General features: G+C 34.3%; 1 protein-coding gene and 1 long non-coding RNA gene across 2 annotated transcripts; both read left to right on the forward strand.

The window, feature by feature from the left end:
- On the forward strand, nucleotides 1–2,032 carry LOC123310565. The gene is made up of 2 exons (XR_006537375.1): nucleotides 1–175; nucleotides 1,335–2,032. It is a non-coding gene; the product is annotated as an uncharacterized LOC123310565 (long non-coding RNA).
- Nucleotides 2,033–16,643: 14,611 nt separating this feature from the next.
- Nucleotides 16,644–19,100, forward strand: LOC123310560. The gene is made up of 2 exons (XM_044894078.1): nucleotides 16,644–16,685; nucleotides 18,375–19,100. Exon 2 carries the CDS (start codon nucleotides 18,386–18,388, stop codon nucleotides 18,971–18,973), a length of 588 nt encoding a protein of 195 aa, XP_044750013.1. The 5' UTR covers nucleotides 16,644–16,685; nucleotides 18,375–18,385; the 3' UTR covers nucleotides 18,974–19,100.
- The last annotated feature ends 275 nt before the right edge of the window (nucleotides 19,101–19,375 follow it).

The following is a 19,375-nucleotide window of genomic DNA, read 5'->3' on the forward strand; positions in this document are numbered from 1 at the left end:
CACACTGTATAAATAAAGTTTGTCTCATTCCAACTCTGCTTGGACCTATCTAGAAATCCTTTGATCCGAGGCCAAATGTCAATGTTTTAGCGATAATGAATTGCACAAATATATCTATGTAAATATTCATTCATTGTATGTCATCATTCGGGTAGTTTTTGGTCTAGAGTACTCGGTAAGATCAATCTAACAGTTATAATAGTATTTCTTCTCTCTTATTTTGTAACGCTTTTGTATTAATGCCATAACTAACAGCTCGGCACCACGACCATTCAAAAATTAATATGACATATCTAAATTATTTAGCAATATGATGGCTTTTGAGTGTGTTTAGTTTATTCAGAATTAATCAATTTTATTGCTTCGTACTTCTTCTCTGAATATATAAGTTGGACTAAATTCTAAATGCACGATAACATAATAGGGTCACATAGATGTAATGGAGACATGGAGGATGTTTGACTACTGATGGTCTCGAACGTTTGGGTTTGACTTATTGATGAATAATTCGTATTCCAATTGAATTCTGTCGGTCTCTCTATAAACAATTCAACTTCCTGAGAAAGATCTAGGAACTTTTCAGGATAGATTGAGCTTTAGAAAAACCCAGACGATGATTTCGCAGCATTTTATTTTTTTTTTACAAATGTGCGTCAGAGTATATTTATTTTAGGTTGGAAGAAAGAAAGTAGCTAATGGTGCTCAATTTGAACATTTCCATTCACAGAATGATGAATATATCAAGTACCCCTACATTTGCTTTTGTAACATGCTCAATATAAAAAGTAAAAAGGACGAGCCATACTAGCACTAAAATTTAGAATTGCTTTTAAAAAAACTCAACTACCCTCCCCCTCTCAATTGTACATCAAAACATGAACAGTGGTGTATTTCAAAATATAATTCACCTCTTCGAGCATCTGTTCACAAGAGACTGAATTCATTCTGATTTATAATCGAGTTAAAAATTACTAATGGATGAACAACAAATTTTTTATTCGAGTATTGGGGGAATAACATTTTTTTTTTTAAATTTCATGTAGTAATTTTAAGGCACTATTGGATATATTTTTATATGCTATTATAAGGATCTCATATGTGGTCTGGTTTAAGTTTTTCAGTCGCATTTGTTTGTTTGATCATTTTTCTCTGTTATTGGGTGTAACCTGTTGAGAATAAATATATTATTATTATTATTATTATTATTATTAAATTGGGCGACTAATGTATTTTCGTCAAATATACTTAGATAATCATCATTCATGTTAAATTTTATATTAGTCTGTTGCAATCTCACTTCATTTAGTTCGAATTTTTTCATATTTTTTTTTCAGATTATTCCTTTATGATGAGAGTCCTGTGGATTCTGTTTTTACTAACCGGTGTCAACGCCGAAACCGAATATTTAACTGCATTCCTAGATAAACTGAATTCTAGCAACAACTCTTGTGATTTCACTATAAAAGGAAGGAAATATGAAATTATTGGGATGCTGCCTTGTAATGTATTGTACACAGCCTTTCATCGCCCAACGCGAGTTAGTCTGGAAATAACTGATGGAAAACACATCAGTGTTGGCTTTTCGGATGACAATCACTTAGCTCGTTGGCGTTCGAGGATATTGGAAAGAGAGTCCTTCCAATATCAAATGGTAGGAATAGTTAGAAATGTTTATATTAATTTTAGAAATTATGAACTATGTTACATCGCAGTCGACACTGGAAACAAAAATATAAGAAACAATAATGAGTATCACACTACTACAGATCCAAATATATGTAACACGGCCATGTTGGCATTTTATGCCAATAAGACGATTGGAATGATAGGTTCCGTAGATCTGAATAGAGATAATTCCAATAATATCATTGATTTCAAGTATAGTTACTATTGTGAACAACTACAACCTGCGATTAAAATAGAATAGAATGTCTTTATATTCCATCGGCCAAAATTTAGGTATAGAAAAAGTAAAGAACGAATTATTTAGGATAACATGTACCTATATAGTCCTTCAGATCAAAGCCTTTTTTCTCGAGATGCAGTAAAGCAGCTTGATGTGCCAAAAGTGTTCATCTTATATAAATTTCTCAAAACAATTGTTTCATTTTAATCCTTCACAGGGCTCAACAACTTTATAAATCTGGATTGCATCGTTAATCTCGTACACAAAGATGAATGAAGTAAAAGATTGACTACAAGTGATAGAATTATAATAATTTTCATCAAAATGAAATTGGATATGAATTATGTCTGTCTTGGAATATTATTTAATATTTCTAATGGGCCCCCAAGATATTTCTTCCAGTGAATGAGGGACATTTATGAATTCCGTATAGAACATTCTTCTATTAGACTCTCAAACTTTTCCGTGTACATGCGCGCAATCAATCAGAATCAATCAAGACCGAACCGTTGCGCTGAAATGGATGGGGAATTCTCCTCAATTTGGGTTATCACTGCATATGCAAGTTTAAACTGAATAATTATGAGTTTCATTCATGATTTTTTGAAATTCACCGCGGAAACAAATCAAAATCATCCTTTAAATATGGGGTTTTAAAATTTAAATCGCTTTGTGCAGAGTTTACGATTTGGCAACAGCGCATAGAAGACAATGAAAAGAACAATGTCCGATCAGCTTGTTTATAAAATAACAGCTGTTGATCTACAGGCGCGTACTTATAGACGGAGAGCCAGAGCCAAAAAAAGTCTCTGAATTTCTTAAGCCTGGTTTTTTCTCAGGTGATTACAATCATAATAATATACAATAAAATGCTGCGGTCAGTCAAGTGGATGTTAGAACATGTGCCTCTGGTGCGCGGTCAAACATGTCGTGATTACCGACATAATAAAATCAATTTCTTAAGGCTGAAACTTTATAAACTTTTGTATTTTGGTATGTATTGTAAATCAAAATTATGATAGTCAGTCAACGTCCGATCGGGACACAGCTAGTCAGTCAGCTCCAATATGCGTAGCGTCGTTTATAAGGATGCAATTCGTTTATTAAGCGTGAAATTTTTTTTTTAACTACTACGGACTATATTATTGATAAATTAAATGGTCAGTCAGCCATTCCGTAGAACAACGCCCGTCAGTCAGTGGATAAGAAATTAAATTTTTTCGCTCCTTATAGATATTGCATCATAATCATTTGAAGTATAAAACATTTATTTTAATGAGCAACTGTTCTTTAAAATCTCAGAAATAAAATTCGTTCGAAATCAGCAGGATACTTAACAAACATGGGTATAAGCACAAGTAAGAACTCATTGATTTTCAAACATTTCTAATATTTATTTAATTCATTAACGATAACAAGCTATAAAGAATCATCACATGATTCATCATCTGAATCTTCATCTGAATCCAAATCATCATTTTCACTATCGTGATCTGACAAGTCGAGCTCGGTGTTGCAGAATCTGAAAAATAAATAAAATTCAGTAAAAAAAGTGTTTTTGTGATTGTTTAATCCAGATAAAGATATTTCTATACCTGTATTTTCTTGTAGAGGTTGAATAATGACATATTGTACAAGTTCTGGTCATTGGTCGCCTTTGAACCAATCAAAGTCATATTTCTCATCCACCAATCTCCACCCGTGGTCTGTAGGAGATAGTTCCGTTGGAATTTGACGGTGAGCATTACGCCAAATATTTGAAATAAAGCTCGCTCTTAAGGCGCGTATACATCTGAGCAAAATAGCCGAATGAGCACGCCGCACCGAATGAGCGTTTATGCGGACAATTTTTCTTTCCGACGCACGAACAGCATGAGCTGTGTTCGGAACCGCTCCAACCAATGTGTCAGTTCAATGCTCACGAACTGGAAACTTAGAAAAAAGGAATCATTCTATGTAATCTATGTTTTGAGGATGGAAAACTTGGGTTTTGCTAGTGCCTCTTTCATAATTCTGTACGAGTTGCTAAAGAAGAAGGGACGACGGCGTACTAGATGGTCCCCACAATTATATCCACAAAGAAGTCGAGACCGTAGACTCAACAGCACTTTTTTATTGCACGACATTCAAAGTGAGGGCGACAAAATTGGGCAGTTTTCATGCTATTTTATTAAATCCAAACACGTTTCTTGCGAGAAAGCCATATTCAAATGTGCGCGTTCGGTTCGAGGCAAAGATGGCAACTAAACCCGTCCACACTGAGCACGAATTTTCTTTGATGGACCGACAAATTGTGGATCGGCTCCGCGCAACATGAGCGCATTCGGTGCGGTGTGTTTTGTCCGTCCACATCTGAATGCTCATTCGGCGCGATGTGCTCATTCGGCTGTTTTGCTCAGATGTGTACGCGGCTTTACGAACTGCTGCATCAATTCCGATTGGCATGGTGGCATACTCGACCCATCTACATTCTTCATTTTAATTTCAAAAGGATCATTTGTGGTGCTTAAACATTTATACGTCTGTGAAAATAAAACGAATCTTGCCTCGTCAATTGATTACATTTTTTTCAAGCCGTATAAATGGCAAACAAATTCTTGAACCTTATTGAACATGTTATTCTGGTTGCTTGCATCTACAAGTCCAGGGTCAACGAATGTTTTTTGAAAATCTTCGCTTTGCTTCATTATCTGCAGAGGTTTTTTTTTTTACCTTTCTTGTAAAAAGCTGGATTAAAATCATAAAATCACATCCAGTCAAAGTATGCAGTCCAGGAAGAGTATTGCAAACAGAATTTCCCAATTCTTGATGCATTCTACTGACATTAATCATCCTTTGATGCTTTCCAGTCATACGTCCAGTCCAGTCTACGCACATTAAAGCTGACTGACCAGCTGTGTCCCGATCGGACGTTGACTGACCAGGCCCGGATCTAACGGGGGGCAAGCGGGGCGCTTGCCCCGGGCGTCAGCTTAAAGGGGCGCCAAAATCAACCAGAGGTTAATTTTTTTTTTTAGTTTCTCGGAAAAAATTAATTTCCTAGTGCTAAAATCGAAACTGTAGAATGGAAACATCATAAACCATCATTATGCCAAAAATCTTCAAAATCAATGAGAGATCAATTAACTGTATATGTATTATTCAGTCATCTAGGAATTACCCCACACTTGGGTGAAATGGGTTAAAAGATAGGATATGTCTACAATGTGTCGCATAAAGCCAGTAATTTCTTTGCCTGGGGAATTACCGACTCATACCCATTTCTTCTGGAACTAAGGGCCAAAATTTCCGATTTTTGATGAACCATAACTTGAAAACTAATCCTTTCAGCAAAATTTGGTTCACATATTCGTAATCTACGCCCTCGATTCAGTAAATACACCAATATTGGTGGAAATCGCAGAGATCGAAATTTTTTTAAATTTTCCATACTGTACCTATGGATTTTTTGAAATATATTTTTGGTCTCCGATCAAAACCAAATCCGTACTGTGAACTAATACGAGGGCGTAGAACACGAATATGCAAACACATATTTTTTAAGAATTAAGTTTCCAAGTTATGGTCGATGGAAAATCGGAAATTTTGGACCTTCGCGGAAAAAATTATAAAATCTGTTAGCGGTAAATGAATGAAGTGTGGTTTTTTCCATATCAGCATATGACTAGTGCTTTTTTTCTGGATGTTACACCTCCTCAAATTTGACCAATTTCTTCGAAATTTTGCAATTTATTTGATTTATTCCTCAAAATAATGATCCTACAAAAAATAAAATTGCAGATTCGTGATCTACGACCTCGAATTAATAAGTAAAATGTCCCGGGTAGATATGTCGCTGAAAAAATTAATTTTCGTTCGGAATAATTTCGTTCGTTTTTCGAAAGATTTCAACCCGAGTCATTTTTTCTACTAATTTGTGGTCGAAGATTACGACTAAGCAATTAGATTTTTCCTAAGATAAGATGGGAAAAAACTAACTTTTAATGGAACAATGGAAAAAATAAGAGTGATTTTTTTCCTAAAGTACTCATTTTAGGAAGAATCTAATTGCATATCCGTAATCAACGACCACGAAATAGTGAAAAAATTAACTCGGGTTGAAATCGCAATGACGAATATGCAATTATATGTTTCCTATGAACCTTAGAGGGGGGCGCAATCATGAATTTTTGCCCCGGTCAGAAAAAATCGTAGATCCGGGCCTGTGACTGACTATCATAATTTTGATTTAGATACCAAAATACAAAAGTTTATAAAGTTTCAGCCTAAAGAAATTGATTTTATTATGTCTGTAATCACGACATGTTTGACCGCGCAACAGAGGCACATGTTCTAACATCCACTTGACTGACCGCAGCATTTTATTGTATATTATGATTGTAATCACCTGAGAAAAAACCAGGCTTGATAAATTCAGAGACTTTTTTTGGCTCTGGCTCTTGGACTTTTACTGGCGAGCTTCAACTGCAAACGGCCATAAAAATCCCATAAAATTTTACGACCTTCCTCGTTCATCACAGACTTCATAGACAGCCATCTTTGTCTATCTCATCAAGATAATGCATTGTTGTCCTTTATTATCAAGGCATATTTCAGTCGATGTTGCCAACTTGTGAAATCCATATGGAACGCTTTAAACTCTAAATACCCATTTTTATTTTTGATTTTTAAGTGCTTAAAATATTTTTTTTTTGGGTAACGGTTGAAATGGTTATTTCAAAATGTGACGTTTCAAATATATTTCATAAAAAATACATCATTTTCGTTAGGAGGAGTGTATTCCCTATTCTCAACTTTATTACTAGAAGAGTTGCTCTTTCAGAATATGTTTCAGTTTCACATTTTTATCTACGGTTTCTTTTATTGAAAGATAAACGACTCGAAAGCTGACCTTCGAAAAAATCCTGAAACAGATTGGTTCGGTTGAAAATTTGTCAAGACCGAACCGTTGCGCTGAAATGGATGGAATTCTCAAATTTATTACTAGAAGAGCTGCTCTTTCAGAATATGTATCACATTTCTATCTACGGTTTATTTCATTGAAAGATAAATGACTCGAAAGCCGACCATCGAAAAATCCTGAAAAATATGGGTTCAGTTCAGTTAAAAATTCGTCAAGACCGAACCGTTGCGCCGAGATAGATAAAAATCTCGGATTTATTACTAGAAGAGTAGCTTTTTCAGAATATGTATCACATTTCCATCTACGGTTACTTTTATTGAGAGATAAACGACTCGAAAGCTGACCTTCGAAAAATCCTAAAAAAGCTGGGTTCAGTTAAAAATTCGTCAAGACCGAAACGTTGCGCGGAGATGATTGAAATTCTGAGATTTATCACTAGAAGAGTTGCTCTTTCAGAATATGTATCACATTTTTATCTACGGTTACCTTTATTGAGAGATAAACGACTCGAAAGCAGACCTTCGAAAAATCCTGAAAAAGATGGGTTCAGTTAAAAATTTGTCAAGACCGAACCGTTGCGCCGAGATAGATAAAAATCTCGGATTTATTACTAGAAAAGTAGCTTTTTCAGAATATGTATCACATTTCCATCTACGGTTACTTTTATTGAGAGATAAACGACTCGAAAGCTGACCTTCGAAAAATCCTAAAAAAGCAGGGTTCAGTTAAAAATTCGTCAAGACCGAAACGTTGCACCTAGATGGATGAAATTCTCAGATTCATTACTAGAAGAGTTGCTCCTTCAGAATATGTATCACATTTCTATCGAGGGTTACTTTTATCGAGATATAAACGACTCGAAAGCAGACCTTCGAAAAATCCTGAAAAAGATGGGTTCAGTTAAAAATTCGTCAAGACCTAGATGGATGGAATTCTCATTACTAGAAGAGTTGTTCCTTCAGAATATGTATCACATTTCTATCAAGGGTTACTTTTATCGAGATATAAACGACTCGAAAGCAGACCTTCGAAAAATCCTGAAAAAGATGGGTTCAGTTAAAAATTTGTCAAGACCGAACCGTTGCGCCGAGATAGATAAAAATCTCGGATTTATTACTAGAAAAGTAGCTTTTTCAGAATATGTATCACATTTCCATCTACGGTTACTTTTATTGAGAGATAAACGACTCGAAAGCTGACCTTCGAAAAATCCTAAAAAAGCAGGGTTCAGTTAAAAATTCGTCAAGACCGAAACGTTGCACCTAGATGGATGAAATTCTCAGATTCATTACTAGAAGAGTTGCTCCTTCAGAATATGTATCACATTTATATCGAGGGTTACTTTTATCGAGATATAAACGACTCGAAAGCAGACCTTCGAAAAATCCTGAAAAAGATGGGTTCAGTTAAAAATTTGTCAAGACCGAACCGTTGCGCCGAGATAGATAAAAATCTCGGATTTATTACTAGAAAAGTAGCTTTTTCAGAATATGTATCACATTTCCATCTACGGTTACTTTTATTGAGAGATAAACGACTCGAAAGCTGACCTTCGAAAAATCCTAAAAAAGCTGGGTTCAGTTAAAAATTCGTCAAGACCGAAACGTTGCACCTAGATGGATGAAATTCTCAGATTCATTACTAGAAGAGTTGCTCCTTCAGAATATGTATCACATTTCTATCGAGGGTTACTTTTATCGAGATATAAACGACTCGAAAGCAGACCTTCGAAAAATCCTGAAAAAGATGGGTTCAGTTAAAAATTCGTCAAGACCTAGATGGATGGAATTCTCATTACTAGAAGAGTTGTTCCTTCAGAATATGTATCACATTTCTATCAAGGGTTACTTTTATCGAGATATAAACGACTCGAAAGCAGACCTTCGAAAAATCCTGAAAAAGATGGGTTCAGTTAAAAATTTGTCAAGACCGAACCGTTGCGCCGGGATAGATAAAAATCTCGGATTTATTACTAGAAGAGTAGCTTTTTCAGAATATGTATCACATTTCCATCTACGGTTACTTTCATTGAGAGATAAACGACTCGAAATCAGACCTTCAAAAAATCCTAAAAAAGCTGGTTTCAGTTGAAAATTCGTCAAGACCGAAACGTTGCGCCGAGATTATTGAAATTCTGTGATTTATCACTAGAAGAGTTGCTCTTTCAGAATATGTATCACATTTTTATCTACGGTTACTTTTATTGAGAGATAAACGACTCGAAAGCAGACCCTTGAAAAATCCTGAAAAAGCTGGGTTCAGTTAAAAATTCGTCAAGTTCGAACGGTTGCACCTAGATTGTTGAAATTCTGAGATTTAAAACTGGAAGAGCTGCTCTTTCAGAATATGCATATAATTTTTTTCTACAGTTACTTTTATCGAGAGATAAACGTCTCGAAAGCTGACCTTCGAAAAATCTTGAAAAAGATGGGTTCAGTTAAAAATTCGTCACATCGAACGGTTGCATCTAGATGGATGAAATTCTCAGATTCATTACTAGAAGAGTTGCTCTTTCAGAATATGTATCACATTTCTATCGCAATTTGGGATGAATGAATATACAATTAAAAAAAACTTTTCTGCTATTAGGGGGCTCTGCCCAGAAAATGCACAACAAAATTCTCTTCCCCATATCTTCCATATAGTGCCTGGGCGAATGAAAAAAAAAGGTGGACAATCATGGACCAACTATCCTGTAATTTTGGTTTTGAAAATTCGTATTTGAGGTTTCAGCTTTACACTTTTCGAAAGTTTTAATGTTTTCTATAGTTCTGTGGGTGGACAAAAAAATAAATTTGGTGGACAAAAGTGGACTTACGTTGGACAAACGATCTGTACCATCACAAATAAGTTTTTGCGTTTTGGGGGTGCTGCTCAGAAAATGAACAGAAGAAAGTTCTTTTCCAATATCTCTAGAACGGTACCTGGACAAATAAAAAAAAGGGCGGACAAACATGGACCTACGAAGAAAAAACGACCCTGAAATTTTCGTTTCAGAATTCGCATTTGGGGGTGCCAGCTTCACATATCTCATAGGGAGGCGTATCGCTTGTTTATAAATAAAGTTTGTCTCATTCCAACTCTGCTTGGACCTATCTAGAAATCCTTTGATCTGAGGCCAAATGTCAATGTTGTAGTGATAATAAATTGCACAAATAGATTTATGTAAATAATCATTCATTATAAGTCATCATTCGGGTAGTTTGTGGTTGAGAGTACTCGGTAAGATCAGACTAAATAATATTTCTTCATTCTTATTATGTATCGGTATTGCATTTATTTATTCATTTATTTATTTATTAGCATTTAGGTTGCGAACAGTACAATGTACCAATAAAGCAACCACAAATTACAAAATATACATACAAGTCAAATTCACACTACATAATTGATCAGTGGTTTACTGTACAATAAGAAGAGAAAAAAAAGTTTTTAATGAATTTTTTAAAACTCTCAAACCCGTCCGAGAAAACGTCAGCATTATTGTCATAACCCACCAACAGCTCGGCCCCACGACCATTCAAAAATTAATATAACATATCCGAATTATTTAGCAATATGATGGCTTTTGAGTATGTTTTGTTTATTCAGAATTAATCAATTTTATTGTTTCGGTCCTCTCCTCTAAAGATATAAGTTGGACTAAATTCTAAATGCACGATAACTTAATAGGGAAACATAGATGTAATGGATACATGGAAGATGTTTGGGTACTGATGGTCTCGAACGTTTGGGTTTGACTTATTGATAGATAATTCGTATTCCAATTGGATTCTGTCGGTCCCTCCATAAACACTCTTCAACTTCCTGAGAAAGATCTAGAGACTTTTCAGTGTAAATTGAGCTTTAAAACCCAGACGATGAATTCGCAGCATTTTATTTTTTTTTTACAAATGTGCGTCAGAGTATATTTATTTTATATTTGAAGAAAGTCAAGTAGCTAATGGTGCTCAATTTGAACATTAAAATTCACAGAATGATGAATATATCAAGTCTACCTACATTTGCTTTTGTAACATGCTCAACAAAAAATGGACGAGCCATACTGGCACTAAAAGTTAGAATTGCTTTTAAAAAAACTCAACTCCCCTTCCCCTCTCAATTGTACCTACATGAAAACATGAACAGTGGTGTATTTCAAAATAAAATTGACCTCTTCGAGTATCTGTTCACAAGAGACTAAATTCATTCTGATTTATAATCGAGTTAAAAATTACTAATGGATGAACAACAAATTGGGCGACTAATGTATTTTCGTCAAATATACTTAGATAATCATCATTCATGTTGAATTTTATATTAGTTTGTTGCAATCCTACTCCATTTAGTTCGAATTTTTTCATCCCTTTTTTTTTCAGATTATTCCTTTATGATGAGGGTCCTGTGGATTCTGGTTTTACTAACCGGTGTCAACGCCAAAACCGAATATTTTACTGCATTCCTAGATAAACTGAATTCAAGCAACAACTCTTGTGATTTCACTATAAAAGGAAAGAAATATGAAATTATTGGGATGCTGCCTTGTAATCTATTGTACACAGCCTTTCATCGCCCAACTCGAGTTAGTCTGGAAATAACTGATGGAAAACACATCAGTGTTGGCTTTTCGGATGACAATCACTTAGCTCGTTGGCGTTGGTGGATATATGAAAAAGTGTCCTTCCATTATCAAATGGTAGGAATAGTTAGAAATGTTTATATTAATTTTGGAAATTATGAACGATGTTTCATAGCAGTCGACACCGGAAACATAAATATAAGAAACAATAATGAGTATCACACTACTAAAGATCCAAATATATGTAACACGGCCATGTTGGCATTTTATGCCAATCAGACAATTATAATGATAGGTTCCGTAGATCTGAATAGAGGTAATTCCAATACTATCATTGATTTCAAGTATAGTTACTATTGTGAACAACTACAACCTGCGATTAGAATAGAATAGAATGTCTTTATATTCCATCGGCCAAAATTTAGGTATAGAAAAAGTCTAAAACGAATGATTTAGGATAACATGTACCTATAGGTACCTATAGGACTATATATATATAGTCCTTCAGATCAAAGCCTTGTTGAAAAAAATTCTTCCAAGCTCTATATATATATATATGGACGAGGCTGATAAGGAAAAGTAAATATGTTGGAGATAATCATCTACAAATTATAAATAGAAAATTAAAAAATAATTGTGTGCTCATATTCATTCTGCGTTACCTGCACTATGAACAAATTTCGTCGTAGATAATGTGTATTGACTTTATAAGATCTTGGGTTACGTGCAATTAATATTAAAATAGTAACACTTACTTCTTTTTTCACCACCAGATAATCTAATTACATACAGTATTTGATCCTAGTGTTCAACTGACTGGTCTTCTTTATCTTTAGGTATATTATAATTTATGAATGCTGGTTTCTGATTGCAGCTACCCCATCATTGCACTTACCTCACTTTACATTACTGAGGAAAAATTACAAAAACCGATTATCTCCTAATATAGAAGCAGATAAATTAGTTACAGCACAAGCTACAGTCAAAATCTACCCAATATGGGTTATAATATTTTAAAGTAATTTATCACCAGTCGTGAATTTCACAGTAACACTTGATTTATATTGAGGCATTTAAGTCTCCGAATAAATATTTCAGTGGAATTTAAAATAATACAAACATTCCTTAAATTTTTGAAGCAGTATGCCATATTTGCATATGTATGCATATTTTCATCACAAGAAGAAAAATATAGAGTAGGTTCAAATACACTACTAAGAATTTGTACCATCTCAATAAAACACAGTTTGCACATTTCATTAGAAATACTGAATAATATTCCAAGACAGACATAATTCATATCCAATTTCATTTTGATGAAAGTTATTATAATTCTTTCACTTGTAGTCAATCTTTTACTTCTTTCATCTTTGTGTACTTCATTAACGAGATTAACGATGCCATTCAGATTTCTAAAGTTGTTGAGCCCTGTGAAGGATTTCATTGAAGCAATTGTTTTGAGAAATTCACATAAGATGAACACTTTTGGCACATCCACCTGCTTTTAGGTTCAGTAATTGTCTCATCCACTTCTGCATGAGTCCTAACAAGATCTAATAAAGCATGAGCTGCCTCTACATCTTGAGTAGAATGAGTTAGAGGAAGTGGACCGAAAATGAGCAGTGCACTTATTATGGGCCACCAAGATATTTTTTCTAGTGCATGAGGGACATTTATGAATTCCGTACTGAACATTCTTCTATTAAACTCTCAAACATTTCCGTGTACATGCGCGCAATCAATCAATCAAGACCGAACGGTTGCGCTGAGATGGATGGAATTCTCAGATTTATTGCTAGAAGAGTTGTTCTTTCAGAATATGTACCACATTTTCATCTACGGTTGCTTTTATTCAGAAATGAACGACTCGAAAGCTGACCTTCGAAAAATCCTGTAAAAGCTGGGTTCAGTTGAAAATTTGTCAAGACCGAACCGTTGCGCTGAGATGGATGAAATTCTCAAATTTATTACTAAAAGAGTTGCTCTTTCAGAGTATGTATCACATTTTTATCTACGGTTTCTTTACTTGAAAGATAAACGACTTGAAACCTGACCTTCGAAAAAATCCTGAAAAAGATTGGTTCAGTTAAAAATTCGTCAAGACCGAACCGTTGCGCTGAAATGGATGGAATTCTCAAATTTATTACTAGAGGAGTTGCTCTTTCAGAATATGTACCACATTTCTATCTACGGTTACTTTATTGAGAGATAAACGACTCGAAAGCTGACCTTCGAAAAATCCTTAAAAAGATGGGTTCAGTTAAAAATTCGTCAAGACCGAACCGTTACGCTGAAATGGATTTAATTTTCAAATTTATTACTAGAGGAGTTGCTCTTTTAGAATATGTATCACATTTCTATCTACGGTTACTTTTATTGACAGATGAACGACTCGAAAGCTGACCTTCGAAAAATCCTGAAAAAGATGGGTTCAGTTAAAAATTCGTCAAGATCGAACGGTTGCACCTAGATGGATGAAATTCTCAGATTCAGTACTAGAAGAGTTGCTCTTTCAGAATATGTATCACATTTTCATCTACGGTTATTTTTATTGAGAGATAAACGACTCGAAAGCTGACCTTCGAAAAATCCTTAAAAAGATGGGTTCAGTTAAAAATTCGTCAAGACCGAACCGTTACGCTGAAATGGATTTAATTTTCAAATTTATTACTAGAGGAGTTGCTCTTTTAGAATATGTATCACATTTCTATCTACGGTTACTTTTATTGAGAGATGAACGACTCGAAAGCTGACCTTCGAAAAATCCTGAAAAAGATGGGTTCAGTTAAAAATTCGTCAAGATCGAACGGTTGCACCTAGATGGATGAAATTCTCAGATTCAGTACTAGAAGAGTTGCTCTTTCAGAATGTGTATCACATTTTCATCGCAATTTGGGATGAATGAATATGGAATTAAAAACACTTTTCCGCTGTTAGGGGGATCTGCCCAGAAAATGCACAAAAAAATTTTCTTCCCCATATCTTCCATAAGGTGCCTGAGCGAATGAACAAAAAAAGGTGGACAATCATGGACAAACTACCCTGTAATTTTGGTTTTGAAAATTGGTATTTGAGGTTCCAGCATCACACTTTCTGAAAGTTTCAATGTTTTTTATGGTTCTATGGGTGGACAAAAAACAAATTTGGTGGGCAAAAGTGGTCTTACGTTGGACAAACGATCTGTACCATCAAAAATAAGTTTTTGCGATTTGGTGGTGCTGCTCAGAAAATGAACCGAAAAAACTTCTTTTCCGATATCTCTAGAACGGTATTGGACAAATGAAAAAAAAAAGGATGGACAAACATAGACCTACGGAGGAAAAACAACCCTGAAATTTTCGTTACAAAATTCGCATTTGGCTTCACATATCTCATAGGGAGGCGTATCGCTTGTTTGGAATTCCCAATCTGATCGCACATCTATGGAGCCTGAAAAAGACCGAACAGTTGCATCGAGCTCGATGGAATTTCCAGATTTGATAATAGAAGAGTTGCGAAAAATATTGTTTCGAATGAGTTTGATTTGAGACCTTTGTTATTGATAACCAATTCGCTTAACAGGGTTGAAGGTCAGGTTGTTGGAATAAAAACCACTTCTCAGACCATTGCCGACATGTTTCGATTTTATTCTAAAATCTTCTTCAGGGCTCTAAAATGATTACAAGATTTTTCAATTAATAACACTTATGAATAAAATGTGTTGGAACATACAATGGGACAATACATCAGTACAACAAATGAATAAAAATCACATTAATATCTGCATATTACAATGCATAGACAAATTCCAAATTGAAAATACGAAAATTGAGAGAAACAGCTTTTCGATCTGAAAACACCAACAGAAAGCTTTTCACAAAAATAAAAAGTACAACTCCAGAAGAATTATTGAGTAATGTGATCTACAAGATTTGTTGCAAGGATTGTCAGTCTACATATGTAGGACAAACAGGTCGGTATCTTAAAGACAGAATCTCCGAGCATGAAAGAGATTCCCTCAACATACTCAACCCTCTAAAAAAGAAAAAAGACAACAACACCGCTTTAGCAGAACATGTATCAAATACACTTCATTCTTTTGATTTTAACATCGACTCAATAAAAATATTAGGACACCAAAAAATTTTAAAAAAGAGGTTACTACATGAGATGATCTCTATAAAACAGGATGAAAAATCCATTAACAGGAGAACAGATATTGATAGTTTGAATACAGCCTATTACTATCTCATCAACAAAATGAAAAGAAAAATAACTTGAACGAATTATTAATATTGAACGTCAATGTCATCTCGGTAGATCAAAACACAATTCAATTTTACTTATAACATATGTGTGATCACAGCAGTCTGTTTCCGATTTGTCCAATTTTTGGTTAAATTCTCGTTTGATGTTGTCTAAGAGTGTTATGTGTTTCATATCTTTCATGATTTTGACTAGAAAACCACAAAGAGACTGTAAGTAACTGTTCCCCCATTTTTTAATGTTAAATCAGGTACCTGTATACTGAGCTAAATTATATTAAATGTTTCTCTCAATTTTCGTATTTTCACTTTGGAATTTGTCTATGCATTGTAATATGCAGATATTAATGTGATTTTTATTCATTTGTTGTACTGATGTATTGTCCCATTGTATGTTCCAACACATTTTATTTATAAGTGTTATTAATTGAAAAATCTTGTAATCATTTTAGAGCCCTGAAGAAGATTTTAGAATAAAATCGAAACATGTCGGCAATGGTCTGAGAAGTGGTTTTTATTCCAACAACTTGACCTTCAACCCTGTTAAGCGAATTGGTTATTGTTTCGAATATCGAAATAGTTATTTTCCTAACAAGTGCACAAGACACTTTCCGCAAGAGTTAGGAACAATATTTTCTCTAGAAGCGCTAGAAATATATAAATAGAACCATTTCACGAAACGGATTCTGCATGTCGTTATCATGGTTATCTCATCTTTGGCATTCGGTGCATATGACAGAATTCAATTCACTCTTCAACATTTGGGTGCGGAAAAACCAGGTTAGGTATTTATGAAAGAACCCCAGCCTAGCCGTACAGGAAGGATTAAATAGCGACAAAACTAATCAACCGTATAAAATGTCCGCCTTGGCCGAGATATTAAGGGTGGTACGTTTTCAAATTGGCACACTGTATAAAGAAAGTTTGTCTCATTTTCGTGGTCCTATCTAGAAATCCTTTGATCCGAGGCCAAATGTCAATGTTGAAGCGATAATAAATTGCACAAATAGATTTATGTAAATAATCATTCATTTATAAGTCATCATTCGGGTAGTTTGTGGTTGAGAGTACTCGGTAAGATCAGACTAAATAGTATTTCCTCATTCTTATTTTATAACGGTATTGCATTATTGTCATAACCTACCAACAGCTCGGTACCACTACCATTCAAAGATTAAAATGACACATTTAAGTCAATTCGCAATGGTATTGCTTTTCAGGTGTTTAGTTTATAAAGAATTAATCGATTTTATTGTTTCGTACCTTTTCTCTAAAGGTATATGTTGGACTAAATTCTGAATGCACGACAACATAATAGGGAAACATAGATGTAATGGAGACTTGGATGATGTTTGGCTACTGATGGTCTCGAACGTTTGGGTTTGACTTATTGATGAATAATTCGTATTCTAATTGAATTCTGTCGGTCCGTCCATAAACCATAAACACTTCCTGAGAAAGATCTAGGAACTTTTCAGGATAGATTGAGCTTTAGAACCCAGACAATAAATTCGCAGCATTCAATTTTTTTTTCGCAATAGGAATTAGAAGAAATATGAGAATAGTTGCAGAATGACGTCGTGACCTTATAATATACGAGGCTGTTATAGAAGCATTCATTGCTCTTCATATGTATTGACAAGCGATTCATTTAGGGCTTTTTCTTATAAATTGCGGATCTCATAAACACATGATAGTTTTCGATTTAATTTATTTTCATCCGCTAAGAAGGGATCATCATGCTATACGTATACGTATCAGGAAATAGATATTTTTCAGACATACTCTTACGACGAACTTAGTATAACCGTCATCTATATGAAAATGGTATTTTGATAGCGAAATATAAGTAGTGCTAAACACCACATCATTCAATTCCATGTCCGACAGGTATGAAGACGTTTCAGGCGGAAATCTATTGATTGGCAAAATCAGAAACTGAATCAAAACATTTTCAGCAAACTCATCATAAGTATTCTAACAAATCATAAAAGAAATACTCTATGAAAATTTTATCAAAGAAGTATAGGCAAATCCAATTATTAACCTTCTATGCAATGGCGCAATGGTGCACTTACACCCGCTGGCATCGACTTTGGTATATACAGAAAGTTTAACGTTGAGCTTTATTCATTTCTCTGATTTCTGTACAAGTTACCATTGACATCATGAAATAAATTTGACTTAACATTAAGACTGTCTTGAAGAAATCGGTACACATGTGCACTGAAGAAAGTCAAGTATCTAATGGTGCTCAATTTGAACATAAATTCACAGAATAAAGAATATATGAAGTTCATTTGCTTTTGTAACATGCCCGAATCATTCTCACAAAAAAAAGGGCAAGCCATACTGGCACTAAAAGTTAGAATCGTTTAAAAAAACTCAACTTCCATTCCCTTCTCAATTATACATGAAAAGTGTTGTATTTTCATAACAAAATTGACCTCTTCGAGCATCTGTTCACAAGAGAATAATTCTATATATGTTTATACAGGCTACCTCACGGTGGATGGCGTGTATAGTGATCAATATTCTAATTCTCTTGAATAAGTAACATATTGGGCGTCGTATTCGTCATATTCACCTAAGTATCTTCAGATCAAACCAATATTTCTTCATCATCTTGGGGTTCCCATATGACAGTATTCAAATTTGAAATATAGATAATCATTTTTCAAGTTGAATCACATATACCTATATTAGTTTATTGCAGACTTACTAAACTCAAATGGAATTTTTTTCATCAATTTTTATTTGCAGATTATTCCTTCATGATGAGAGTCCTCTGGATTCTGTTTTTACTAGCCGGTGCCAACGCCAACACCGAATATCTGACTGCATTCCTAGACAACCTGAATTCTAGCAACAACTCTTGTGATTTCACTATAAAAGGAAGGAAATATGAAATTGATGGAATGAAACCTTGTAATTTATTGTACACAGCGTTCCAACTCCCAACTCGAGTTAGTCTTGAGATAACTGATGGAAAACACATCAGTGTTGGCTTTTCGGATGACAATCACTTAGCTCGTTGGCGTTCGAGGATATTGGAAAGAGAGTCGTTCCATTATCAAATGGAAGGAATAGTTAGAAATGTTTTCATTGAATATAAAGATTATGAACTATGTTACATCGCAGTCGACACTGGAAACAAAAAAATAAGAAACAATAATGAGTATCAAATAACTAGAGATCCAAATATATGTAACACGGCAATGTTGGCATTTTATGCCAATCAGACAATTAAAATGATAGGTTCCGTAGAACTGAGGAGAAATATTCCCAATACTATCATTGATTTCAAGTATAGCCACTGTTCTGAACAACTACCGCCTGCGATTGCTAATAAAGAGTCGTAAATGGAACGGATATAATCATCTACTACATCACTAGACGTAAACACAAATTAGTAATTGAAATTCAAAACATGAATTGTATGCTCATGTTCATTCTGCGTTATAATATAAACAAAATTTCGTCGTAGAAATATGTACTTATATGTTTTGTATAATATATTATGATATGCCCAATCAATTTGATAATGTTAATAAAACCTAAAACTTTCCTCATTCCATGGAAATAAAATACCACTAATTTTGATTTTGCATACTCAAAATGGGATATGGAAATTCTGAAATTTGACGCAATATAAAAGTAGGGAGGGTACAGGTATTTTGAGCAGAATTTTTCATCAGATTCAGCTTTACACACTCAGTGTTTTTATTTATTATATTAATGGTAATTTATATTGATTTTATAAA

The sequence above is a fragment of the Coccinella septempunctata genome, chromosome 3, assembly GCF_907165205.1.
Source record: "Coccinella septempunctata chromosome 3, icCocSept1.1, whole genome shotgun sequence".
Lineage (NCBI taxonomy): Eukaryota > Metazoa > Arthropoda > Insecta > Coleoptera > Coccinellidae > Coccinella > Coccinella septempunctata.

Bases quoted from the DNA above. Each gene is read 5' to 3' on its own strand.
- LOC123310560 (XM_044894078.1), top strand. From the start codon at position 18,386: ATGATGAGAGTCCTCTGGATTCTGTTTTTACTAGCCGGTGCCAACGCC.